This window comes from Anabas testudineus, chromosome 1 (assembly GCF_900324465.2).
Source record: "Anabas testudineus chromosome 1, fAnaTes1.2, whole genome shotgun sequence".
Classification (NCBI taxonomy): Eukaryota; Metazoa; Chordata; class Actinopteri; order Anabantiformes; family Anabantidae; genus Anabas; species Anabas testudineus.
In genome coordinates this window covers 9,835,736-9,863,475 of record NC_046610.1, presented here as the reverse complement: position 1 = coordinate 9,863,475, position 27,740 = coordinate 9,835,736, and the positions used below count along the sequence as shown (strand labels likewise).

At 39.1% G+C, this 27,740-nt stretch overlaps 2 protein-coding genes across 10 annotated transcripts in view; one reads left to right on the top strand and one right to left on the bottom strand.

The window, feature by feature from the left end:
• Window positions 1–13,207, bottom strand: part of bnc2 (basonuclin 2) — a 149,378-nt gene extending 136,171 nt beyond the window's left edge. For all 4 annotated transcript variants that reach the window (XM_026360121.2, XM_026360123.2, XM_026360124.2 and 1 more), the window contains exon 1: window positions 12,664–13,207. In XM_026360121.2, coding sequence (XP_026215906.1) covers window positions 12,664–12,666 — 3 coding nt within the window. In that variant the 5' untranslated portion in view covers window positions 12,667–13,207. The remainder of the gene's footprint in view (window positions 1–12,663) is intronic.
• Window positions 13,208–21,327: 8,120 nt separating this feature from the next.
• cntln (centlein, centrosomal protein) overlaps window positions 21,328–27,740 on the top strand; it is a 79,752-nt gene continuing 73,339 nt past the window's right edge. For 4 of the 6 annotated variants that reach the window (XM_026360789.2, XM_026360783.2, XM_026360787.1 and 1 more), the window contains exons 1-4: window positions 21,331–21,671; window positions 21,942–22,026; window positions 25,598–25,686; window positions 27,277–27,361. In XM_026360789.2, coding sequence (XP_026216574.1) covers window positions 21,949–22,026; window positions 25,598–25,686; window positions 27,277–27,361 — 252 coding nt within the window. In that variant the 5' untranslated portion in view covers window positions 21,331–21,671; window positions 21,942–21,948. Of the gene's footprint in view, window positions 21,722–21,941; window positions 22,027–25,597; window positions 25,687–27,276; window positions 27,362–27,740 lie in introns of all 6 variants that reach the window. The other 2 variants (XM_026360785.2, XM_026360784.2) reach the window with 2 other exon arrangements.

Here is a 27,740-nt window from a genome sequence, read left to right as displayed (position 1 = left end):
AAGCAACTTTTTTTAATTATAATTTTGGTGTTTCGTTCGAGCTGCTAATGTATATTTCCACGTTGTAGTAGAATTGAAAGTAAAAATAGTAAAATATTACAATACAATTTAACAGCAATATAACCATATGGTTATTAATTAACAGTTAACATAATGTAAACATTATCACCTTTGTGAAACTTGTATACTAATTTAGTAAAAATTATAATTACTAAAAATATTTATTTAATTTTTTATGAACATGAGATTTCTGCAGGAGATGTACATTTTTGGTACAGTGCTGTAGTCTTGTGGTGCTGTAATTTAAATCAAATTAAGTCCAGCATATAACATATGCATAATGGTGGACAAATACAAAACACTGAGCATTCATGAGTCGTAGATAACCCATGACATCATCAAAACCTCTACGGACAACAACAAAGCACAGAATAGTAGTAAATATGTATTTTATTGGGAAAAAACATCATGTATCACTGGATTCTATAGCATTTCTCAGGTAGCAGGTAAGTTAGCAATGTCAGTGATCAACATTAGAAACACCAACTGTAGTTGGATTTTTAAAGTTATTAGACATTAATGGTCAGTATAGCGTGTTTGATATGTGCCTAGAAACTATTGTAAACTTCACAGCTACCTCACAAAATGGTACGGTATGGTAAGTGTATCCACAATTTGTGACTATTGTCTATATTTAACTTTGACATGTTAGAATGAGCATGTTTGTGTTGTAAATACTAAGTGTGCAGGGGCTTTAATATGAATTGGCTGCAACTGGATACATGTGACTAGGGGGCAAATGGATCTAATGGTAGTTTTAATGCTGGCCTTGAATAATGAGGCCTTTGTCTAATAAAACTGGAAAGCCTCCAAATACCTATAGGGACCTCAGCTAGTTAGAGCAATAACAGTCTATCAAAAGAGAAAGCAAAGTGATTACTTAGAGGGTAATAAATACAAGGTCTATGCTGGGGAGGGACTCGGGGCTAGAGTGAGAGAAAAAAAGAGAGAAAGACCGACACAGGGACAAAGGCAGACAGAAAAAGAGAGAGAACGCGCATCGATGAAACAAAACTTTACATCTCTCCATTTAGCAAGTACTGCTGCTGAGTGTGGAACAGGATGAGAGACACACCCAACAAATATATACAGTACACTGCAAAAGCCAGCTACTGTATGAAAAGTATGAATCCATCTGCAGGTAATGAATAATTCAGGCCGAAGAGCTACTTAACCTTGTAAATCGTTAAAGAACTACAAAATCAAGCTACAATGAAAAGTGGGTAAAATTGAAATACTAATACATTTTGAGCATGAGAACCTTCGTTATTGTGCAGATGACAAGTAAGAAAATAATAAAGAATTAGAATTAAAACTTCTTAACGTTTAGAGAGTTTTTTTTCTCCAAGATGCTTTGAAAACTACTTCACACCACACTAATTGCTTTTCAGAATAGTTTAAAACTCGGTTGAAATATGCTTTAAGAAAAGAGCCGCAAACAAAGGACAAAACCAAAGCCACAGTGGGCACGTCTATGGCAAAATATTGTCCCTAATTCAAAATGACAAAATAGAGTTCTAACGTGAATGTCAAGATTGTTTTGAATTGTGAAGTACACTTTGAAAACCAATCAGGTAAACTTTAATTGCTTTAACAGACAAAGCAAATTGGTAACCCTGGCTTTAGAAAATATTCACACATACAGGAACACACACGCACATACACAGATGGAAAAAAAAAAAGCTCTTCGCTGTCTACACCATTCCCAACATGTCTTAAATGGTAGAGTAGTGCTGAGCTGGAGGAACAGCTTTAAGGCCAGAGAACTGGACACAATAACACCACCATCAATTATAGCCCTGAGAGAGGAAAGAGAGAGTCCAATCAGAGAATTAGAGAGATGTGGGGCAGACAGGTGAATCGACGGCCTCAAGGTAGAGCGAGAGAGTGAAAGAGGACAGAAGACAGACAGACAGACTGCTGGTCGCTGCTCTCACTAAGTGACGGGATGAAGATAATAAAGAGTCAGTCACACAGAGCTGGTGGTGGCCTCCGAGAGGGGAGAGGGAGAGGAGCAGAGGGGTGACAGAAGTGAGAGATGGACTTCATCAGCACTGCTTCCTGATGGTCAGGGTTCAGACTGTTGCTCTGTGTCTGCCCCTTTGTCTTCAGGGCAGGGAAAGCGCATGTGTGTGTGTGTGAGTGTGTGAGTGTGTGTGTGCACTGGCTCAATCTCCAATGACAGGTGAGCAATTCATTGCCCCCCCACCAGAGTGACCAATGCCTTTCCACTCCAGGCCCTGATCCATTTCAGCTAATGTATTACTGCAGGAGCGTCAGTGTCTGCTGTCTGCTGACTGGGCTGGACTGACCTAAACACAGCTTTACTGAGCTTTACTGGACAGCAGTGGGCTTTCCTGAGTTTTACCAGAAAGGCAGTGCAGCCTTCATGAAGGCAGACACAACGGTGTTTCTTCACAACGTTCATACTCATACAAATGTGTCATAAACCCCAAATGACTGTAGTTTGGTGCATTTGACAGAAGTCTGGGTTTAACACCACAGAGATTTCACCCGAGCCTGCGTGCCTCAAAGACAAATAGGGCAGAGAGAATTTGGGGATTGTAAGGCCTTAAGATAGACATGAAGTTACCTGAACCAGGCTGAAGTAAAATGACACTGCACTACAGTACACTGCTAACTTGTTAATAACTGCATGTTTTTCCAATCCCTTTTTCGTCATCATAAAATTATATTATATATATATTATATATAGTTTGTAATAGCAAATGCATTTAGAAGTAAATGTAATACAGTCCAGATGACTGGTTCTATTATTACAACAGTGCAATCTCTTCAACCATTAGAACAACTAGTGTGCTGTGTTTAACAATGGACACGTTATTATTATTCAACCACAGACCGACAGTGATTCAGTTTGTGATCGCTCTGCTCTGTATTTATATGCTATTAGTGACATCACACCCTTTTTTTAGACTAAGTTTGGACCGGGTTTATGGAATAGAGAGCTAATGTGACTGCAGTCCCTATACTGTATAGTATAGGGTATAGTATAATTTATTTATCTACTGTCATGTCATGTTGTGTGACATTTCACGTGTCAGTCAATGGAGATAATTATAACTTTTTTAACGTACAGCTGTTTAAATCAGAGTAAGTACTGAGGTAATAATGAATGAGTGAGTGCATTCATTCTTATATCTTCTTTCAAAATGTAAATGAGAAAATTATTCTTCAAAGTCAATTTAGAGCTCAACACATAGGTCATGAAAAGAATATTCTCTTCACGTGGTTTTGTGTTCACGAAGTAAGAGACAGGACAGTGCGACAGGCAGAGAAGGGAGAAGGCGAGGACGCCGGTCTGTCCTTACTCAGGACCAGATTGCCCCTCCTAACTGCCCATTTAAAACAGAATTCCTCCACAAACTGTTTGCTTTCTCAGTTTAAGTCCTCCAGGGTGCTTCTTGCCACAGCACAAGACAGTCACACTGTGCCTGTCCTCTCCTTCTCCGTGTCTCTCTCTGTTTTGTTGTGGCTTCCACTCCCTTGTCTGTCTGAGACCTGTCTACTATCAACATGTGGCACATGTCCTTGACAAGTCATGAGGATCCTTCACCATAGGAATCGGGCAGCAGCATCAACCATGCACCCTCTTTTTCTCCCTTTTCTCTCTTTCACTCTAACTTTCTTAATATTGAGTTGCCGGGGTAAAAGGCGGCCAGAGGAATCTAATAACTGTGACAGTGGGGCTTTTTGGCATTGTTCCTGAAGCTGTGCAGACACACACAGGGCTGTCTGCTGGCTCTAATGAAAGGTTAAATGAATAGGACAAAGTGACAGGAGGTACAATAAAGAAACAACAAGGAGGAGAGAATGTGTGTGCATGTGTCCATGTCTCTGTGTGTGAGTGTTTAGAGGCCAACCTCCTAGGCTCAGGGAACAACAAGGATGGCCCCTCCACAGCGCCGCAATATTCAAAACAGATTGGTCTGCGACAGGGTGTGCATGTGTCGTGTTGGTGCGTGCGTCAGACTGTCTCACCAAGACACAGATGCTGAAGAGGAATTCCAGCATGGGGCTCTTTGATAAATGTTAAGGTCACTGGCAGGGAGCTGAGGTGGGAGCTGTGTGGGGAAAGGAGAGCGGGAGCAGTGGGGGGAAGAGGCAGAGGGAGTGACGAGAGGGGACGCATGTCTCGTCTTGTGCCTCTCTCTGCCTGTGCCTTGGTGGAATGTGGAGTCACATGAAAGAGGCCCTATTTCGCTTTCCCTCTCGCTGAGACTCGTCTCTTGTGTCTGTCTCAAAAGCACCCCTGTCCCCCTCCTGACACACTACCTGTCAGCAGATTTCCCCTCAGCTCCGAAAAACACGCACACAGCCACACATGTAAACACGCACAGACACAATCATATGTACGCACACTGACACACACACTGATACAGATGTGCCCTTCACACACAGTGTACAGTATGAGCTTTATATTGCTCTCCAACAGGAAAAGTGAACTAAGACACAAACAAACACACAGAATCCCATCATCCTTAGACTGTTTAATTACTATGATTATCACCATAAAAAGTACCTCTGTCACCAACAATCACAGGGTAGGACTTCTATAATTTCATCTAGGTTTGTGGTGATGTATTGCATGGCACAGTACAGTTCATTGGGTGAAATGTAATCAATTAAAAATGTATATCCTGTGGAGATTCTAACTTATATTGTGACACTGATAGGGAGTTATGTATGTAAATGTCACAATCAGGTCTATTCTAATATGCAGCGTTACACTGTTCCTATATAGATAGATGCTGTCTATCTTAAGTGGCTGGTACAGTATACCTGCCCTGAAATGAAAAGTTTCCCAACAAAACTGAGCACATGTACGATGCAATGAAGTCCTTCACTTGTTTCCGAAAAGGTAATATTCAAAATCAAAGAGTCCGAACTCTGCATTAAGACTGGTAAGGATGGTAATAAATTAAGATCATATTTGGTCCACACCGTTACAAGTAGTCTGTATCTGAAACATTAAGCCAGCCTTTGGGATTTAAATATTGGTTTGTACATACCTTTAAGAACAAAGAGAATTTAGACATATTCAAATTCAAAATCCCCACCCTGAAAAAAACCTAAGCCAGATGTTGGCTACACAGCTGCCTGCTGCATTTTATGGTGTTAAAAGAGGAAAAGAAAATATGAGTAAAACCAATAACCACAATTTAAGTATATCAGTGTTGTATTAAATCCACATACATGTATTTAACCCCTCACACTGCAAATCATTTAAATTTTGCTCAGCTTAGAAATGTAAGTTCCCCTGCTGCCTAACTTTGGTTGGTTAGTTGGTTTAAGTCTGATTTATACGTTTTGAAAAAGTACAATTAGATCAGGTAAGTAAACTTAAGAAAACGAGAGCAACAAATATGAAATTGACTTGATTGTTCCCATGAACAATTGTTATTGATTTACTTTACTTCTATATGTTTCACATTCAAGTGTTGTTTTTTCATTTCACATGAAGAACTAAGACTGCTGAAGCCATTTTTTTTACAAGAAAAGAGTATAAAGACAACATCTTCATGATGAACTGATTAGATTTTGGTGCTCATGGGTCAAATGTCAAGGTTGTAGTTGACTCACCTTCATCAGATGAATTGTTTAGATTTTGCTGACCAAAAGTCAAGGTTAGTTGTGACTTCTTTTATGTCCCATGCTCTTCACTGCTATATCTGAGAAACACCTGGAAGCACTTTCATTACATCTGGCACAAACATCCGCTTGCATACACATATTAGTATATGAGTCTGCACAGACATGTAGGTAAACTAATCACTGGTTAGCAGTTAGTTAATTAAACGATTTATGTTTATACATCCTATCCATGAAAATCTAAACTAGTCAGTCTCAGCTGAATTAACTTTATACACATATTTGAATTGAAAGTGTCAATGTGTGAAATTAAAGTGAAAGTGTCCTGTTTCCTTAAATTGATTGACCTAACAGACCTGATAAATATATTCACCTTTTCTAAACATTTGGTCACATAAAAGCTATTTTGTAACAGGGGGCAGAAGCTCTACGGCTCGAGCTGTCAGAACAGTTATTTAGAGTAACAGAGATTTTCACAGTGGGCCATAAAATAAATGTCTTCTTTGATGCTGGTTACTCTTACAAGAGTGAGAGTGTTGTTGGGCCATGCTGTAACATTTAATAATTCAGTCGTTCTCCTGGTCATTGCCTGGTTTGACAGTGACGTGTCACCGTAGTACCATTATAGAAGGAAGTGCACTCTCACATAACAATAGGTTTAAGGTATTGAAACATAACTTTATGGCTAAATTATTACATCGCAATCATCCAATAATAAAAATCCATGTTTTTTTTTATATGAAAAACCAATAATAATATTCCATCTACCCATGCATTGCTCAAGTGTGGCACATTTATGAAATCTAAGGAGTGTCCCCATGCTGACTTACTTAATCCTGACTAATCATACCATGGTATTTTCTACCAAAGTATGACTGAGTGTGCAGCCAACACTCTAGTCTTGGATATCTGAGCACAACTGCATTATCACTAATGGTAATATAATTTGGCAAAATAAAAAAAGGAAATAAAATGAAAGATGGGCTGGAATATATGCAGTCAACCTGAATACTGTATCTATGTTGTGCTTTTTTGTTTGGAATAAAATAAAGGTAACGCATGGTAACGTCTGTGAGGTGAGCATGTATGGAGTCCACTAATGGGCTCTGTAAGCTCGCTAAATTACTCCTGTTAAGTAGCATAATGAAATTTTCATGTAATGGTTTGCCATTGAAGACAAATTCATAAATACTTCCTGGTACTGATTGTGTAAATGGTATTCACCAAGTCACAGACTCACATTTCTGTGGGGCAAGTTTCCCCTTGTGCACAATGAAATAAGTTACATTGCATAATCTTTGTTTCCCTCTTTGGCACGAGGGGTTGGTCTGAAATAGACTTTGGATAAGAGGGACTAAGTCACTCTGTGTCTCAACCATAACTTTTTACATATATTATATACAGTCTATGGGCTCGCCCAATGTCAGCTGGGATGGGCTTGGCTAAGTGGCTAAGTGGATATAGTTAATGGATGGATGGATGAATGAAGGTGTGATGCCAGCCATACAAATGTTATGACCTTAAGCATCATGTGCAGTCTGAGGGTAAATGCCGCACAATCTAAACTCAGCCTGACTGGTGTTCTACACTACTAAAAACAGACCAACACTTCTTTTATGACCTGGACCCAACAAAGCCCCATGCCTTAACATCTTAACCTCTCAACATCAAAGAAAAAGACAGAACAAACATGTGCTCTCTGTGTGCAGAAAAAGGTGAAAACAAAACAAAAAAGTCCACAGTAGGTGAAACACCCAGAAATAGCTTTGTAAGTAGAGCTGGACAAAAGGGAAAGGTATACACTGCTGTACATTTATTTATGACTGTGTGGCACAGACGTTTCTAAGGCTGACATAATCTTTATAATAACTAAAAGTTGCACCATATGGTCATTGTGTAAGAGACTTTTCACATTTCCAAAAAATCATTGAGCCCAAAAGTCAGAGCCTAAAAACTGTACCCATGTTACTTCGACATTGCCAACCTAGAGTCAACCAACGCAGTGTTCAAGTGGGGAGTTGGATAAAGGCCTAAGTAAGCCAATGACTTCTGCCATCTTTAATGATCATTGAGACTGTTGCTTGTTGTAGAGAAACAATCAAATTTGGAAGAACAAGAAAATGTCTCCCTTCCTAGCTGTCTGAGGAGTGATAATCCTGTTACACTGCCTATAACACCCAATTGGTACATATATATTGTACCTGTGTGTAGTGTTGCGTTGGGAAACTACCCTTAATATTAGTGATAACATTCACAGTAGTACTTATCCTTCACTCTATGGTCAGCCAGTATTGAAGGAGGTTTATTGGATCATAGTTGGCCAAACAACTACATGCAAATTCACTTGGCTGCACTGAGTAAATGAACAAGCCAATGGAGGCTGTTAAAGGTACAATGCCAATATTCAAAGTCATTTGTGGTCCATCAAATCACCACAAACATTTTCAAACAGGCATCACCATCTATTTCTATATCTATTTAATATAACGAAACATATTTATTAAACTGTACTGAACAGTTAAAGAGTGGTTTGGAGAAGTATAAAAGAAGACTAAAGAAGAACATGTTTGGAATGAAGCGCAGAGATGACTTTGTCTATTTTTCGGACAATACATAAACAGACCCTAAATGAAAGATTTTAGGATTGGGAACCAGAGAAATCATTTCAAAGGTGATTTAGGTAGAAATAACATTGTCAGGCACAGTTGCCAGTGAAGAACTAGACACTCAGGGCAATAATTCCAAAGTCAACATGCTAGGTCTCAGTCCTCAGGAATTTTTCATGAGCCACCACTTATCTTGTCATATCAGATTTCTTCCACCAGCTTTTTTGAAAGAAAGAAAAAAGACACCTTGAGGGCAAATCATTCTCTTTTAATCAAGTCACACTATAAGGCCTGAGGAAATCTTTGCATGCATTTTCATTCACTAAGGTATGGGTAACTAATGCATACACACACATATACAACACAGCTGCATCCACATATACAGTATGTACTGAATGAGCAACAGTTTGGTGTCTTTTTGTCTGAGAGCAAGAAATGAGACTCAACAGGAAAATAAAAAATACAAGAAGAAAGCAAAGAACAAAGTGGTGTCTGGAGTTTCCATCACAAGTGAAATCCCAGATTTTCTCACTCACTGTTCATGGAACAAAATTGAACAACTTTATTCTGGACGGCAGTCAGTGCAGGAGGGAGCTATAAAATATAAATTATACCACATAACCCTATACCTCCCAACTGAGCCATTTGGTTACAACTATACTCCTGTTCGTTTCACAGGTCCAGCGTCTCTGGTATTTCTATAGCGTCGACATGAATTATATTCTAGCCCTGTTGAAGAACGTATGGATTACAAGTGAAATGTAATTTCCCTACCGATCGGACAGTTGCCACCCAGCGAAACTGAAGTGTTTATTTTACACTTCAGGTGGTAATTAGTTCTGGACAGAATCAATTAAGGCCACACCAAATTACCGCTGAAAATGGAAGAATTATGACGGTGTCCGGGAAAGACAGAAAAATGCAGCAGGAGTGTATTTTTAAACGCTCTTCTATCATTTCTCACTTTAAACAAATAAAGAGGGAGTGTGTGACTTCTGCACATACTGGGTGTGTTCAGGATCTTTTGTTTTTCTTTTTTTTTTTTAATTCCTTCCAAAAGGAATATGATGGTATTTGGATTAACATGTGAATATGTAAGACACAAAAAGAAGCAAACACGTGTAAGTACAAGTGTCGTAAGTGTACGTATCGTCTTACACTTTAAACGCAGCTTTTAGCACTGAGTCGGATTTTAATCTGATTGACTTGATTTTTAAGTTTGATCTTCACATTCAGACAATGCTATCATTTAGCAGATTAAACGTCTTAGCGATATCAATCTGTGCGATACGACACAACTAAACACTTCTCAAATGCTCGTGTCAAGACAGCTGTTCACCCCATTCAACACTTTCTGCCATTTAACCCCTTTTTCAAATTAAGAATCACAGGAACACAGACCAGATTTCATAATGTATTCAGAGGAAATCTGAGACTTTTCAAGAGTGAACGTGTGAAGATTTAGTTTCCTACTTTGTATGCTGAGGTAAAAAAAATGTAATTATGTCTCTCATGTGTATATTGTTTTAAATCAAGCATGTCTCACACTGTGCTCTTTATTAAATTAAGAGTCCTGCGATCCAATTTGTTTAAACATTTCACAATGTCTCTGTTTAGTCAGCCTGTCTTGTTCAAAGGTTTTTACATCTCAAGCCACCACTAGGTATATGACTCCACTCCACCCCCTTTCAAAATATTACCTTTTCTGTCATTTTTTCTGTCTGCCAAGACACACTATCAGTCACTGGGAAGATTACTGTGGCTGAGGACAGATGGAGAGTAGCAGCACCGTATCAGTACAGCGGTGACCCAGTCCTGGATAAATAAAAACCCGGCATAAGCAGCACTTTGATGTTGCTGAGGCATCACAGAAACACTGATGTGTATCATCCGGAGAAGGGGAAGACATGAAAAGCTGCTCTCTCTCCGATTTGCTGAATATCTTTACCTGTTAGCATGAGTGAAAGTACATATTTTCCTTAATCTAAAACAAATGTTGCTTGTTTGTTTTTTTCTTCCTGTTCGGCACTTACACATATTTCCTTTCACCCATGCATACATACATACTGGGGTTAAGCTCTTTACTTCAGAGTGCAGCTTTGTCATGACTAAAACTGCACAGAAATGGGGAGAACACAAAGGTCAAGTAGTGATTATCTCCCTAAATTAATCACATATAAAACTCCAGATAGTCAATAAGCAAGTACACAAATAAGAACTTTGCTGCTGCAAAAAGAATATGGATGCACTAAATGGATTATCAGTGCGCGCATTATGCACTTAGCACCCATTCTTTTCAAATAACGAGAAAGAGGATGAGAAAGTAAAAAGAAAACAGGGGAAATAGAGAGGATGTAGTCCAGAGAGAAGAGGAGAAAAGAGTTCTCAATGTGAGCAGTAATCAGAGGAAACCAGCAGGGGGGACAGGGAGGGTCGGTGGGGTCAGAGCAGAGCACCACTAAGCAGCCTTTCTCTTCATTAGTAGCCTCTCTAAGGGGGAGCGTCACAGGCCTACCTGTCCAGCAGATTATTGAACCGGCTAACCAGTGGCTCCCACCCTACGCACACACACTCTCACACACTCTCCCCTCTCTGATTCCCGCAGACCCAGAGGAATCACGACCTAGCTATAGCCTCTCTGACAACTTTAACTTTTTCCTTAACCTCACATAGTAATGCTGCAGGCTGAACGGGGGCATCTACTCAGTGCATAATGAGGACATTTACTTCATCATTTTCTCCATTATTTTACACTGAGTTCTGTTGTTCAAACTTTTTTGTTGTTTTCTTCAAATTTATTTTCAACAATATGTTTCATGTTATTTGTATTATTCTCTGCCAATAACTCTCAGAATGTAATGAGTGTATAATTATCTGATACACAAGCGACAGAGGTATTTAGGAATATAGGAACATTTAACTAACTGTATGATGTACAGGAAATGTGAAATGCACACACCCCTGACTGGTCTGACAAGAAGAAAGCAGCACGGAGATAAAAGTAATGAAATGACGCTCCTGGAATGTAAATTGGCATTCTCTACTCTAGTAGCTGCAGCAGCTCCGACTCATGAAACATCTCTGACGAGAACAAAATACTGTGCCAGACATTAATCTCACAAACATCTCACTGATGTTGAGAAAGGTGCAAAGGTACTTTTGTGGCACTTTTAAGTGGGGCCATTCATCTCAATCGCTCTCTCACTGTGTTGTTTTTTTTTTTTTTTTTTCTAGCTCTTTACCTCTTTCTGTGTCCTGAAGCATTCAGACATGTCCACACTGAAATGTCTTACACCAACATGAAACGCCTCTGTGCACTTCTGCTACTGTTTCACTGTTCACAGGTTGGCCATGAGCGCCACAAGACCATAACAAAGGGACGCATACTGTAAAGCTCTGTGATATTATAAGGCAAAAACAGCTGACAGCGTCAGATTTTAGTGCTGTTCAGCTCCAACACATGGGATTGTAAAAAGCAACACTTTTAATTAGGCTATCTAACATTTGATTCACTGGCATCTAGCACGGGCAAATTTGTCTGTTTCTCAAAAGCTGAATGTGACAAAGAAAATCCCTGAAACGGGACAAGAGTGAATATTTCAAGTAATCAATAAAAGCTCATAGAAAATAGAAAGCAACACACAGAGGAATACTGCAGCAGGATTTGATTTTAGGCCTGAAAAAGTAACTTTGAAAATGTTGCTGTCAGCTATAAAATGAAGTTTGTAGCTATTCGTTTGTATGTAAACACACTTTACACATATTTATCACCCCTACTGATGGATGACTACTTTAGAAACACTGGTTTGTAAATATAATGGCCCAAATCTACAGGTGGTAAAGTGGCTTACGACATGACTATCATATAAATAATTACCTGAACAAACACAACGTGCTGCGCACTGCGTTAGAAATGAACGGGTTGTTTCTCGGACTTCATGTTTTAAGTCGTGTTTTTGAGTTTTTAAATCGTCAGTGGGCAGCAGGGAATTGAGTAACTCTTTCGAGGTGTGATGAAAACTATGAAATTATGTTAAGTGGAGTAATATTTGCTTCGGATGTCACAGCTCCTACAGTAGGTCTCATTTCTGACTGAGGCCTTAATGCGCTCAGAAATGTGACCAGTTGATTTTGTAACACAGAGAGGGGAAAGGAAGGGTATGAAATATGACAAAGTAAGCAGAATAAATGATTTAAATTCAGACATATATAGATTAATGTAGCGAATTCAAAATGAACTTAAGGGAAACACATTACTGACAAATACTTGGATAACTTTAATGTGTCAGTCCAGCTGTAAATAGCTGTAAAAAGTCATTAATTCCATCATTTATTGTACAGATGTGTTTCTTCCGAGGAAGTGCAAGAAGGAAATCATATTTACCATTGCTGCATGTTGTATCTGACAGACCCCGGGGCTCCTGGCACTTTTCAAACTTGGCGTCCTCAAAAAAGTCTGATTTCGCCCTCAAGTGGGGAACTCTCTCCTCTTCAATACAGAGCCGCTGACTGTCTGTGCTGGATCACGCTCGGAGTCTTTCCCACAAACTTATCGCCGTTTGTGACAGTTTTAGGTGTAACACTGGAAAACAGTCACTCTATTTTTTCATCCCGACAATCACCGGGTCCGAAAAAAAAAAAAGGAAAGCGCGTCAAGATGTTTGGAAACGCGAGGAACGCACGACCACGACGCGCCGTCCCCTCTTCTTTTCCCAAACCATAAAACGAACAAGTCAAGCAGGCAGTGGGTATCGCTGACAGCCAGAAGCTGCGTTGTAACTGCTTGGCCTACCTTGAGGAAAACGCCAAAAAAAAAAAAAAAAAAAAAAAAACGCCTTCCTACACTCCCCCGATGATTTCCTTCTGCAGAGTCAGCGCAGTGCGCCGAGGAGAGCAGCGGACGGTCCGGGTTGGAGAGAAGGTGGCTGTTGTCTTATGTTGGGTGAATTCAGAGCAGACTTTTACACGACGTGTGTGACTGTAACCCGAGTGACTGTGGTTTCAGGGAGTTTCTGAGTACACAGCAGTACTATACTGTACGATGCTGTGTCAGGATGAAGAGTCACATCTGTGCGCGGCGAAAAATGTCCCCCCAAAAAAACCCATAGCCTCCAGATAAGAAAGAGACGCGCACAACAACTTGTGGAAACATTTACAGAGCAGCAATGATGCTCAAATGATTAACTTATGTGTGTATTTACTGTTGTCGTTAACATGATGTGCATTTTAAACAATATCAGTTATAACAAGGTTGATCAGAAACAAAACCTGCATTAGGTTTTTGCATTTGGTTTGAAACTGAGCAAACTTTCACTTTTTCACTTTCTTTTCCCTGAAAAGTACCCCACACTACACGCACAGCTCGTGTGCGCGTGTGTTTAGGCACTTGGAAGTAGTTTATGGTTTCTCTGTGTACTGCAGGGATGTGACACTGATTTCCTAAGTTGTGTCCCTCAGATCCCTCAGATGTGTGCACGCTCATTAAAGTTTCATTGTGCACTTGTTTTTATGAGGATTTGCTCAACATTTGACTGAGACATCTCAAGAGTGAAGAGTTGAAGCAGCGGGGGGGAGGGCGGGGGTGTGTGTGTGTGTGTGTGTTTGTGTGAGCTGGTGTGTTTGAGGATAGAGTGGAGCAGAAAGAGAGACATACAGCGCTCCTCAGAGTGACTGCCTGCCTCCGTCTGGCTCCTCTACTGGGGTGAGTGAGGCAGCTGAATCCCAGGGCAGTCATTTCTATCAAGTCAAGCGTCTGGAAGCCCCACTTGCATATTTGGTCAAGGGGTAAATAATAGATCAGGGATTAGGCTTGTGTAGAATTCATTCCAGGGTAACAAGCTACTGAGGTCCCAGAATATGCATATTCATTCATCGGCCAAGGCCGTGGGAGAGCGAGGACCATATGCCTGTTTGTCAGAGGGCATAGATTGCTAATTAAATGAGATATTACATACTTATGTGAGCAACAAGACAAAAATCCTTTAAAGGATTGTCCAGATTGCTCCAAATGTTTAGATGCTGCTTTAATTTGTCTCAGGGCATGATGATTAACTGTATAGATGCCAGTGGAGCTGTGGATGTACTGTGTGTAAAAATTCAGACTTTTCATCTGATCTATAAAAACATCAGCATTATAACAAACCAGATACATCACAGTGGCCGTGTAGACAGATGGTATTATTGTGATTTATTACATGAGCAGGCTCAATCTCCCCTTTAGCATATTACTGTTGTGCAGGCAAAATGTTCATTTAGAAATTAGTGGTTAATGTTCTGACATTACAATTACATTGCATGCGAAAATCATTCTTCATGAACATATCTGTTAACTTGGAAACTGTTTACCAACAATACCTGCTTGAAACAGCTAATGTATTATTTACAGTATGTTTTCTACAGTTTGGTTGAGGTATTTTCAGCATTTGGTTAGGGTTAGGGGAAGATCCTGGCCCTCATTACACAGCAAGTAGAAGTGTAACACCTTACTTTTACCATGCTAACATTTAACCACAACCACTATATCTACATGTGACTTCCTTGCAGCAGAGGAATGTAGCACCTCGCACAAAAAAATTGTTGCCACTGAGAATGAGTTGCAGGGGCCCATTTGGTAGCCCCGCTAACATGCCTGCAGTGACCCAGTCAACCCTGTAACATTTGAACAATGTGTTAAGTGAAAGGTGCTGCCAGCCTGATGGCCCTGCAGGTACGTTTGAGAAGGTGTAACATGCTGACGTGCATTTTCCCTTTGTCACCAGAGTCGCAAATATGTATAAAATGCTAGCTTCTGGATCATGATATAATTAGGAATGGCTCAGCATTAAAATACAATGTACATACACCGTGTTCACTGTACAAAGTAACTAGTGAAAGCAGCTTAATAGAGAGAGAGAGTATGTTTATTTGTTCCAGTGACAGGATCCCACTGTTCACTAATTATCCAGTGGGACCACTGATAATGAGCTATTGAACCTGCTACTGAAGTGTTCCACCTCCTGGGATGACCATCAGCTGCTGCACCACACTTGTGTATCTATCAAATCCACAGAGGTGCTCCTGTTCATTAAGTTCCAGTCACTGCCGAAGCACAGAAAGGTCCAGAAAGGTCATTTTTACCATTCCCAAGAACCCCCATGACTTTTCAAAGGACCGACTCATATTGTAAGTTCTTTCCACTAATCAGGAGGCAGTTAATAGGTCCACGGGTATTTCTTTATTACTACCACCACTGATGTGAGATTTCTGAGACCAGATAAATACCCCCTCTTACTGTAAAGCAGAAGTTTTGCGCTCCCTTCATGTCAAAGTTTGTCTTTGTCGCCCATAATCATATTTTTTCCTTTGAACACTCTCTGTTCTTTAACCTTCAGTTTAGATAATGAGAAAAAAAGCCACCAACACAAACTCAAATGGCAATTCTTTGTTTCATTTTTATACTTTGCTCCCTATTAACTCATAGAGAACGAAGCACAGGTGTTGGAAATAAGACAAATACTTTTCTCATCTAAAGGCTGTTTTCCAAGTGGGCAACATTTACTCAGGGCGATCAATGTCCCATGTCCTTGTTCTCTTCCCTCATACTCATGGGAAATATGAACTTAAATACAACCTCACCACCTTAATTTACCCTTTCACCAAGCAAAGGACAAGCTCTCTAGCAAAAGCCCAAGGGAAATAGTCTGACTCCTTGTTCCCACACATCCTGAGGGGGCTAGCAAAGGTTGGGATGGCACACTAGATGGGCGAACCAGATGCAGAGTGAGTGTGGCCTTGAGGTTCATGGCACCATGGACACACACGAACTCTCACACACACATATATGCTGCTGCTTCTAGGAGGTGGGTCTTGTGTGGATCAATTCCTCCTTTATAAGTGCTCTTGTCTGTCGAGGAAATGACCAGAAGGTCATCAGATGGGAGTCAAACAGAGGTCCAGGCCATCTTATTGGGTCTGGAGTTAGGGCATAACCAACAGGGCTTGTGCACACACAGCATGTGAAGGAGGAACTTATGGGAGGTCAGCGACATCACATGCATACAGGAACATGCACATGATAGCAAAGACAGAGTCTAAGGGTTGTGGTGAGGAGAGGTTTTGAGCTAGAATTGTCTGATTTAGGTGCACAGATATCGTATGTCTAAAGGCTGAAGAGAGGGAAGAGAAGTGGTAATCAATGGTTTCTCTGTCCTGGGGTTTTGTAAGGCAGTTCAAGGTCTCACAGGATTCAGCATGAGGATGGCTTATGCTTGAGGTCAAGAATGGCTGATAATTCTCCCACATGAGAGATATAATGCCCCTCCTCAGGACATTGCTTGAATAGAAAAGTGTACAAACAGGCCTGGAAGTGTCAGCAATTGAACATGAATTCAGAGAGCAATTTCAAAGCTTTGTGATGGCCAATTTCAATCTCAAAAGGCATCCAGTGGGATAAGAGCTTATGATTATCTGATCTTATTCAACAAGAAAGCGTTAGACACTCAACAAAAAGAGTCATCCGTCAAGCTACAAAGTGACTGCATTCAAAGAGGTATCATGTTGGAGCCTGTTTCAGTTCCATGCAAAGGGAAGGATGTTCTGTTAAACACTGTGCAGGTTTGACATCCCACCTGGCATTTGTACAATCAGTGTTCCTTAAAAGCTGGGGACTTGTGACTCTTCAGTATCTTTTGTAATCTCCAGCAGTCCTCAGGTTCTTTCCTTCCTCAGCATCAAAGCTGGGCCACATTAATGCAGACAATATCCGCGCTTACCCGAGGTGGCAGGCGGAGACAGTGCTTTTACAATTCTCAATGGAGTGCCATGTTTTTTCCCCGGGATGTGCCTCTCCTCCTTCCTCTGTCAGCATCGGCACACCAGGGCTTGTCATTTGGTTCTTGAATTTTTCATGCAGGTGTATTTGCATGATCACAACTCTGTGTCACTCCTTCCCCTGGTAGACTAAATGCTGCCTAGCACTTGAACTTTGCTGTGACTCCGCTGAGGCAGAACAAAAGTGAGACAAGCATGCTTACTGGGATTGTCAATGCAAGAGCTGTCTTGTTTCAAGGGGTGGCTCCGCACATTTTAGCAGTTGGGCAATTAGACATGAGTGGCCCACATAGACAGCTTCAAACAAGAGTCAGTTTACATTTGCTACTGTGCTATTTACATTTGCTCCTATACATCTGAGTCAGTCATATTCTGTGGCATCCAGTAAAGAAGTTAAACCATGCTGTGGATTTATAGCAACTGCTTGGTTGGGTAGGGCTCTTAATCTCAACAACAACAAAAAATAGGAATACCTGTTTAATTCAGATGTGCAAACTCTTCCCGATATGATCAATGTTGTATGTGATATTAATTATGACAAGAATAGTAGCCTGTTTCTGTCTGTAGAACAAGTTAATCAGTCGACTGTCTTGTGAGCCATGAATTATGTCAACACACATTATTATAAGAGATCTCAATTAAACTTGTGAATGAAAATTAATCTTGCAGGGTGAGTCTCTTTTCGGTCACAAACCCACAATTCCCATAACAAGCTAATGACTGAGTGTTGAATTAAAGATCAATCCATGCTTCGTTTCCATTACAATGTCTGGTTGCAGTTTACCATAATTAAACATATTGTTGAAAATTATGTTTATTAAAAGCGGCACATTTCATCTTTATTTTTATGCATCTCCTCACTGTATCCCTGCATCATCCTATCCATATTAATTGGTGAGAATTAAACGTGAAAATGAATCAATTACTGTTATTAATGAACACTTGATGTCGCTATGATGGTGCGAACGTGTTTTATACATGTAATAAAAACTTCTAAATTAAAGAAGGAAAATAAAGGAGTGTGCAAATTATTTTATTCTTACTTTTTTTTTGCTGTAAACACAGGAAGAACATGATTGGTGATATGAAAGACCTGCCTGGCTGACATCTGCCTTTTATGTGCCTAAAATGTTCTCAGATCTAGATTAATCTGTCATTAGTGGGGTAGACAACAAACAGAGAGGGAGCTACAGGCTGGTTGAGACATAGGGAAGAGAAGCAATAGATACTGACAAAACATGGTGAAACATGCCTGTGTAGGACATGTAAGCAAGTACAAGTGTCTGGGGCCAAATTATACACATCTGATGATGAAAGAAGGGATAGTCAGAAGACTATGATCCCTTTCAGTTATCTTTGTCAGGAGAATATTGTTAATTTGATTTTCTTTTGACTGTTTTATTTGCCATATGATTTGTTTCTTAGTAAAAGAAGAAATAGTGGCAGTTTCAGGGTGCAGACTTAAAACCCTGTTGCAGATACACAGTGTTTTTTTCTCATGATGAGAGAGGGAGAGAGAGCCTCATTCACAGACACCATGTGTCAGCTTGTGTGTCTGAACAAGAAACAGGGGGCAGGCAGATGTTGTGCATTATGCACCAGTCTACTGCCTCTAAAATTGTTCCGCAAATGAGGATCTTAATGAGAGGCAGTGTTCGTGGGTCAAGGAACAGCCTAATCATGCTAAGCCAATTGTATTGTTTCTCTTTGTGTGCGTGTGTGTGTGTGTGTGTGTGTGTGTGTGTGTGACAGTGAGCAGATGAACCAACATTTGTCTGACCGAAAAGGAGTGCCAGTCCTCATATTTCTTCATTTTCCTCTCTCACCCTGTGCTCCAAATCTGGCCTAAGTGCATTAGCCGCACAATATGGAGTTGTCTTGTCTCACAAGCCAAACAGATGTCAAACACACGTCTCTGTTCATTTTTCCTTGCTTCTATCCTGTTCTCAAAGCTCCCACTATAGAGTCAAGATTTAAAATTTATTGAGCATAATGTCTTTGACCTTACAACGGACCATTAAAAACATATAAAACAAGGCAAATATCAACAGGGGTCTATTGAAAGAAAAACAGCATTCTAAACACAAACCGCCGTATAAAGATCAATATCATATCTCAATGTCATTTCTCTTTACCGTCATTCACGTGGCTGTTGAGCTTTGATATAACAACAGGATTTATAGCCTTGTAAAACAGTGCTTGCAGACACGAGGGAACCCTCATTCTAGGTAGTAAAAATGGCTATCATACATGCGCAACAGTGTTTTGAGTCTGTACTGCGTGTGTGTGTGTATGTGTGTGTGTGTGTGTGTGTGTGTGGGTGTGTGTGTGTGTATGTGTGTGTGTGTTAACACAACAGTTGTAACTTACTGTTATTTTAAGGTTGTGTTTAAATATGTATGCTGCTGATATAGTCTCCTTGTTTCTTGTTGAAAGGTGCTTTCTTCTTAAAAATTGGTAATAGGATCTTGACATGAGCGTTTATAGTTTTTCCCTCCCCTCTGGTGTTTGCATTTGTTACTCAGCACTTGCAAAGCTCTTAAGGCTGCTAAGTCTTAAGTCTTAAGTTGCATCTATTACCTGATTAAAATGTTATTATCAGTTGCTATTGAAATTCTTGACCTATGAGACACACTTGAAGATTTCTTTGTAGTTAGATGAGAGTAAAAATAATGATATCATATAATGTTTGGAGAAGGTTTGATATCCAAATTCATTCTGACCTTCTTCAATAGATTAATATGATTCAAACTAATATGATGAATCCAATAATTATTTAATTATTAATTATTGTTCATGCTCAGAGGTAAGTACTCAACTTAACTTGAAGTATTGATATTAGGACTTTTCAGCTTTTTGAGGTGTTTGTTCTGGTCTCCAAAACATGGACAGTAAGTGTGGATTACAGACCATAAATCGCTTGCATGACCTTTCCTTCAATTGAGTCGTTGAGTTTACCTAAAGTCTGTCCAATGGTTTCTGTATAGAAAATAGATAATTGTCATTATGGACACTAAACCAGTCCAACACAACAGTGCAGATGAGGATAGAAATAAAGCACGGATATCACACACAGACATATCAAAGCAATGTGTTAGAGATGGTAACAAGGAATGTAACTGTGATATATGCGAAATAAACAAAACTAAAAGTGATTAGGTGGCTAGAAAATCCAGATGAACTCTCCAGCTACATCTGAAGTGTTGAACGATTAGAAATTCTTTCATATACAGTTATTCATAATTCAGAAGCGACGAATTTGACCCATGGTGGTCTGGACAGCTGCTGCTCAGAGCTGGTCTTGATCTTAGGTTATAGTCAGCTAAAATGTGCTTCTGATGAGAACCCAGTGAGAGACATGAGCTGATTCAGGAAGTCACAACCAGGACAGTTCAGAAGGATTGCAAGCTGATATGGGTACAAGGTACAGGTTCCTGAACTTTTTATTATAAGACTCTGGGACCCTTGTGAAATAGCAGGAATGTGTGTGTGATCACACTATGCACACAAATAATTCAAGATTCAAAAAACTTTGTTAATCCCAGAGGGAAATTGTTAACATGATTAATCAGTGGGTCCTACATAGTAGGCTTTCATATAGAAATGTATATATATATATATATATATATAGAAATGTATATATATATATATATATATAATTGTGTCATAAACTATTTTTCCAGTCTTTGAATCACTGAGGAAATATGTTCCAATCACTTTAGGCTAGGCCTAATCAGGAGAATTACACATGAGCACTAGCAATTAGCAGGCCAAAACACTACATCTGTGTGTGTCTTCATTGTGTTGAAAGCTTTTTAAAAAATTAGGGAGATTCATTAGGGTTTTTTTTTTTATGAGCCTCTTTTAAGTTTCACTTTCTTGATTGGCTGCCTGGCATTTGCCACCACAGTTTGCCAATGTTTAGTATAATCCATTCTTCCAGGAATTCGTGTAATGTGTCACTGCCTGCCTCAAAACCACAAAGAATAATATTTCCACTTTCATCTTTAACAGTTGACAAACGGTTCACTTAGTAACTTACTCCACACATTTTTCAAACAGCTGCGATTTTGCTGAGTAAACAACCAAACCGACCGCTTAAGGGCCCCGAACCCACAGTTGAAACCTGACATGCCCACTTAGAGCATTACTGCCGTACATGGACGGTAGCTGTCGTGAAATGACGCGAACGCTGTGACGCAGCGGGTGCCGAAAAGGAAAACAGCGGGGCGGGCTGGTTTGAAAGCAGGACAGGATCTCGGTAGTTATTGACAACGGCATCAATCACTGGCAAAGTTTGTTTAGCTTCGGAAAAGATTCAGTAAATATTGATTAAGGGGTGATTTATTATGCTGCCATTGCACTATGTCGTGACATCAACGGAGTCACTGGACTTTACGCCGAAAACTGTCAACGGCAGACAAGAAACGGAATATTTAAACGTTTGTTAAGTGGCTAACGTTAACGTTAGGCTAGCTACGTTAGCTACAGTAGCTTTATCTTGTCCTGACGCTGTAGCTAAAGCTGCTGATGTCGTGTTGGTAGCTAACAGTTAGTTGTGTTGTTAGCAAGCAGCCGAGACAGGTAACTGCGAACAAACTGTCTACACTTACTACACTCCTTTCCTTCTACAAGTAAGCTAACGTTGCTGTAGCTAACGCGAGGTTTAAATACATAATAATGTCCATAATGTTTAAAAACATATAATACGCGAGTCTTTACCGATCAAATATGAATGAACGTACATGCTGATAACGTGCAATGTTATACTTGATATTGTTATCCATTACAGAAAGTATTAGTTCTCTTTATTAAATGCTTCAGACTGACCTCAGTTATTTCTCTTCCTTTCAGTCCTAAAATGTCCAAAGAGGACCCTCGGATCCTGCTTTTGGAGGAGCAAGTGAAGAGTTTATCAGATGAGTTAATGCAATGCCAGGTGTGTATGAACTGATTGATTTAGGATAGATGTGCACATACACATGTTGTTATGCTGTCCAAATTATGTATTGTATTACAAGTAGGGCTGCCAGCATCTAACTATATTTCCTGAAAATCTTCCTCATATATTCCTGATAGTTAACTGATATTTTGTTGTTATTTAGTGGAACTTTCCATTAACTTTGTAATAAATAAACATCCTTAATAGACTCAGCACTTAGTCACAAACACATTAAATAAAGTCACTCAATGTGGAATATTTTCTCTTTGATGAAAAATGTATTATTGCTAAGAATTAGATTGATATTGATTGTTTATTAATTGTTTTTCACTTGTCTCATACATCATTTCCTAGTTTTTTAAATTACAAACTAACTATGTAAAAAGATGATATATTGTATGCTTTTATCATCTATTTATGTCTTTCATAGAAACCTTCCAAATTAGGAATTTAATACCATATTTTAGGAAATTGAAATGCATATTAACAGTAAATCATCTATAAAATACAATTATTAGATTATTATTAGATTATTTTGATTACAGATTTATCTGCCAGGCATTCTCTTGAGTAAATGATCAAGCATTAATTTGGAAAATGCATATGTATATATATTTTAGTTCTGTTTCTTAATAAATAAACCTAAGAAATATTCATTTTCTATCAATAAACAAATTAGCTAATCAACAGGTTATTGCAGATTTTTCCTTATAACCCACTCAAACCCAAACATAGAATGATTCTAAAATATGGGAATTTACTGACATTGTCATGTTTGTATCAGGTTGATCAACCTACTATTAACGGGTGAATATTATTTTTATGTGGGATAATGACTGAAAGAGCTGGTCCTTTACTTTTAAGTGATGAACAGAGTAGTGAAATATATTGCTTCTATCTTTGTAAAAAAGAGTGAGTGTGCAGTCAAATCCACAGAGAATGCTGGTTTATTTTGTCTGGCTACATGATCATCCTGCAGATCCAAGTAACTCTTGTCTGCAGGACACACTCATTTCTATCAGAACATGCCTACCCACTTTATTAAGTTTGTCATCTTTCTCCTTACTGTATGTCATGGTAATCTCATTTATTTGAATCTTAATAGACCTCTAACTCTTCTAAGATACATATATTCCATGTATTGTTTTGATATAACTCTGACTTTATTTTATTATATTCTATGAAGTACATGTAGCTGCAAAAATTTTGAACTGTACTGGACATTTACATTAAATAATTTGCGTTAATTTTCTATTTGTATCAGTTAATATAAATCCACATATACATAAAGTGCTTATGAGCCGATATGACAAACTTTCATCTTTACTTTGTGAGTCAGTGATTGAAAGGGATTGCCCTTGCATGCTCACCACCAGGTGGTGCCTAATAACATATGAGTGAACTGAACACAACCTTTTTCACTTTGCATATTCACAGTACCTTGCTGTACAGGTAGGTAGACAACTGTGGGGTTCAGAAGATGGTGTGTTACATTTGAGTTTTATTAGGATAGATAACACCTAACACATGGGGCTGAAGTATTTGTTGTGGTGCAGTTAGCTATAAGATAATGTGTCCTGTTACTTTATGTATACTGTGTATAAAGTTTTGTTTAACTTTTGATGTGATGTTGAACTTTATACATTTATTTAGAAAAGTAGGTTTGGTGAGTTCATTGTATTGTTGTTATTGTTGACATTGTCTCACTGTTCTGAGCTAAGGTCTGAAGTCTAAACTCAGTCTCAGTCATTATTTTCTTTTTTTTTAATTAAAACATCGCTATTAAAAAGCATTTATTGTAAACTATATGTAACAAAGAGAATGATTGTTACATGATAACTAGGGTGTTTTTCCAGTTGGGACAGTGCAATGAACTTGTATAATTACTGGCTTTTGCCCAAACATGAACATACAAATTAGTCACTGCAACTTGTCACCAAAACATTTTGATATTGCAAATTGCATCATACTGAATATCGCTGGAATTACTCTCACAATATTTTCAACTGTGCTATGTGTTTCACTACATTGGCCTTTGATCTGCAACTGTAACACCTACATCTAATCATATTTTCAGTGATAATGTTATAACACTACAGGTTTACTAGTAATGTTTTATACACCAGGCCAACAGTGCCTGCTGCCTTATACTGAACTGACATGAAAACCATCTTTGGTGGTCTAGTCTAGAGTAGAACATCAGTGATTCTGTCTATCTAATAGGGACCTTTAGTTGTGCAATGTACCATTTAAATAGTGGCATTTGAATACCATTGATGTCTTAAGTCTCCAGCAAGATGTATTTCAGGACAGCCATTAACTACAAAGAGTCTCAACTGTCGGCCAGCAAATGTTCCTACTAGACCATGATAATTTTATTAATATGTGGCTGTATTCCAGTGGCTCTCTTTGGTATGTTTAGCCGATGGTGTTTCAGTGTCTAGATTCAAAATGAATAATTCATCGATCATCAAACACACATTCAGTGCATCTTTAAGTACATATAGACAGAGGAGAGCTCTTGATGAGGGTCCTGACTGAACACTTGTCTATGAATCAACTAATAGCAGCCAAAGGCCAGGCAGAGGGAGACCATCTATTTCATGTCAACCATGCTGCTTAATTTTATCGTTGGCTGCATTGCAGGGTTGATTTGGTGAGATCTCTATCCCCCTTCACTCTGTTCCTACTCCGTATACACACAACTTGCACACAGATGGATATAGAGACAGAGATCTACAGTCTTTCCACTTTATATGTTCAGCTCATGGTCTCATCAAGGTCTGCTTCTGCCATTTTAGTAAATAATTGATTAGACACTTTTGAAAAAGGGGTTAAAATTCATGTACTAATTGGAGACCAGTAGATTCCAGTGGGAGGGATGACTTTTATCTTATGATGATGTGAACATAATTTATCAGATAATTTTATATTAAGTCGATTTGGTATAATTCTGTCTTTTAATGTCAGAAAATGTAGTTTTTAGATGTCCCTCATTAAATGTAATGTAGCTTAAAAAAAAAAAAACAGTGAGACAATTTGAATTGGAAATGTGTCAGGGGCTGGCTGGGGTTTTCCACTTGAAAATGACTCTCTCTGTCATCAGTTTTGAGTTTCTTTGGGGCTAGTTACTTTGGAGCTGTAGTGAAAAACATATCCAGAGAGCAATTGATTAATAAAAAAAAAAAATGCAAGCTCGACTGCTGTGTTTTGATTTGGATCCCGGCTCTCCCCAGTCATAAATAGTGCATAATGACAAGTGTCAATGCCTTCTCCCCTTGAGTCGAAGGTCACATCTCAGCGATGGAGAGTCCTGTTAAGAGAGGCTCATAATTAGAGAGGGCAGGCCAGATCAAAAACTATTTTGTACAAGTTGTTTAAATTATTGATTGACTAACCCATCTGTCATATGCTAATGTCATTGAGCATCCTATTTGATTTTTTGTTTTTCAGTGAGAAATGTTGAGGCTTTCATAATATAGGCCTTGCTGCATTTCATGACAAATTTCTCAAGAGCTATTTATCTCATAGGAACTGTTGACTCACTGAATCCTTTTTTCTTCCACAGGCAGACAAGGAGTTTGTGTGGTCCCTATGGAAACGCCTGCAAGTGGCAAATCCAGACTTGACCCAAGCTGTTAGTTTGGTGGTTGAACGGTAAGTAGATTCATATTTTAAAGTGCTACCTGAGAAGCTCAACAGCTGAAAATTCCTTTATCTTACAAGTGAAGAAAGAGAAATATGTGTGAAAGTCGTTCAAGGGGGGGTTAATGCACCATGGCCACTCTTCTGGGGTTACGACAGAATCTAGTGCAGATGCTGATTTAAGCCTTCTTATCCCCGGTCTAGCAGTTCAACCATGGAAACCCTTTTAATGAAAACACTCTTCCTCCGCCGTTCCTATTCTGGACAGTTGAAACACTCCTGCCAAATACTTGTCTTTATCGGATAAATTGTAAGATTGAATATGACCTCTTTTGCAGTGTGGCTAAGCTATGTGAATAACAGTGGCATGGGAACCTTCAGAAAAGATAGAAGTTCAGCTTTTTGCTGATGACGCACAGATGGATAAATGTATTCCTTTACTATTAGGGGAAAAAAATGTAAGTAGTGTTTGCGGAATGATAACAGTTTGTTTTTTCTTGAAATTAGTGTGAAGCTTTACTCACAAGTTTAGTTTTTACTGACTTTTTTTTATATTGTGGATACATTACAATTATATTTTGCCAACATTGTTGCATATCATACTTTTCAAGGTGTCAGCTATTGCTAGATCCTTAATAACGGTAAAACATAGTGTAACAGCATGCAGAGAGTTCATTTGTACCTGTTCTTCTCATTCCTTCTCCAAACCCTCTTCAGTTCCCTTGTAGCCCCTTAGGAAACCCATCAAAGTATGTTGGTCCGTGGAGACTGGTGGGAGAACATGCACCCAGAGAGTATATGTGTATTGTATCACCTGATGCGCAGGAGGATATTGACATGGTAATTGTGTCGACTCCAGTCAAGCGCTGGTGCCCACTGGGATCCACCATTCACCCTCCCTACCCTTTCCTGTGTGGATCTTGTAGAGTGATTGGTTGGTTGCTCAGGACATGTTGAAACACAGCCCAATATACGAAGGGATGTAGCTAGGCCAGCCTGCGTTCCAGCTGCTCCAGGGACACCAGATACTTATTTTAGTGTCTATCAGAGGATAGGGCTGATCAGAAGAGGCAAAGACTCGAGAGAAAGGGCCTCAAAGATGGGAGTTGTAGAGGGAACAAGTGATGAGTAGAGGGATCCAGGGGCCCTGGTGGCCCAAGCAGTTGAAACAAATAGGTGCCCCATTGAGGCCTTGTTTTTTGTCTTGGTAAAACTTCATTATTATAAAAGAGGTGCTAGTGGACTTGGGAGAAAAGTTTAGAGCTTGGTGCTACAGCACTGTAGCACAGTATCTCTGCTCATATCAAATGAAGTAAAGTATTATGGAAGCCACACTGTATAGTACATTAGACATTTGACCAAAGAGTCACTCACAGAGAATACTTTATAAACTAATTTCTGTCAATCTGTTTAATCTACTGTACAACAACTATGTTCAAAGTTAAATAAATAAAAAATAAATAAATAAAAGGGGGGTATAGATCATTTTGTAGAAGTGGTATCTGTTGATCTGTAAAGATGTACTTTATATTATTGCCACTTCTTCCAAATCTCTTGATTGTAGTTGAATATATCCCTTTTTTCCTTTCCTTTCACTTCTAGCGAGAAGCACAAAGCTGAGATGAAGGACAGGAAAGTGTTGGAGATCCTCCAATCCAAAGACTACAAGATACAGGAGCTGGAACAGGTACAGTAAAGTTTTTTACTAAAGATTGTAAATTTCTGTTATTGCTCAGTCATGCTAATCAAATCATAATCATAACATACAGTACATTTTCTTTTTACCAAAGAAACCACTAAATTTGATTTTCTTTTATTAACTGGTCCCAACCCTAATCATATTTACATTTGTAGAAATATTCAGTTGTTGGCAAAGTATCAATTCTAATGGAGCTACTGAAAGCTAAGTAAAGGTGTACTTTAAACTTGCCAATCTGTGTGTATTTTTAAGTGAACACTCAGTTCTTTCTCTCTCTTACCTGCTTTCTTTCACATTGCCCCTGGAGTAATATTTCTTGGTATGGTGTGATGGCTAACGATAATGACATCACTAGTGTAATTTACTC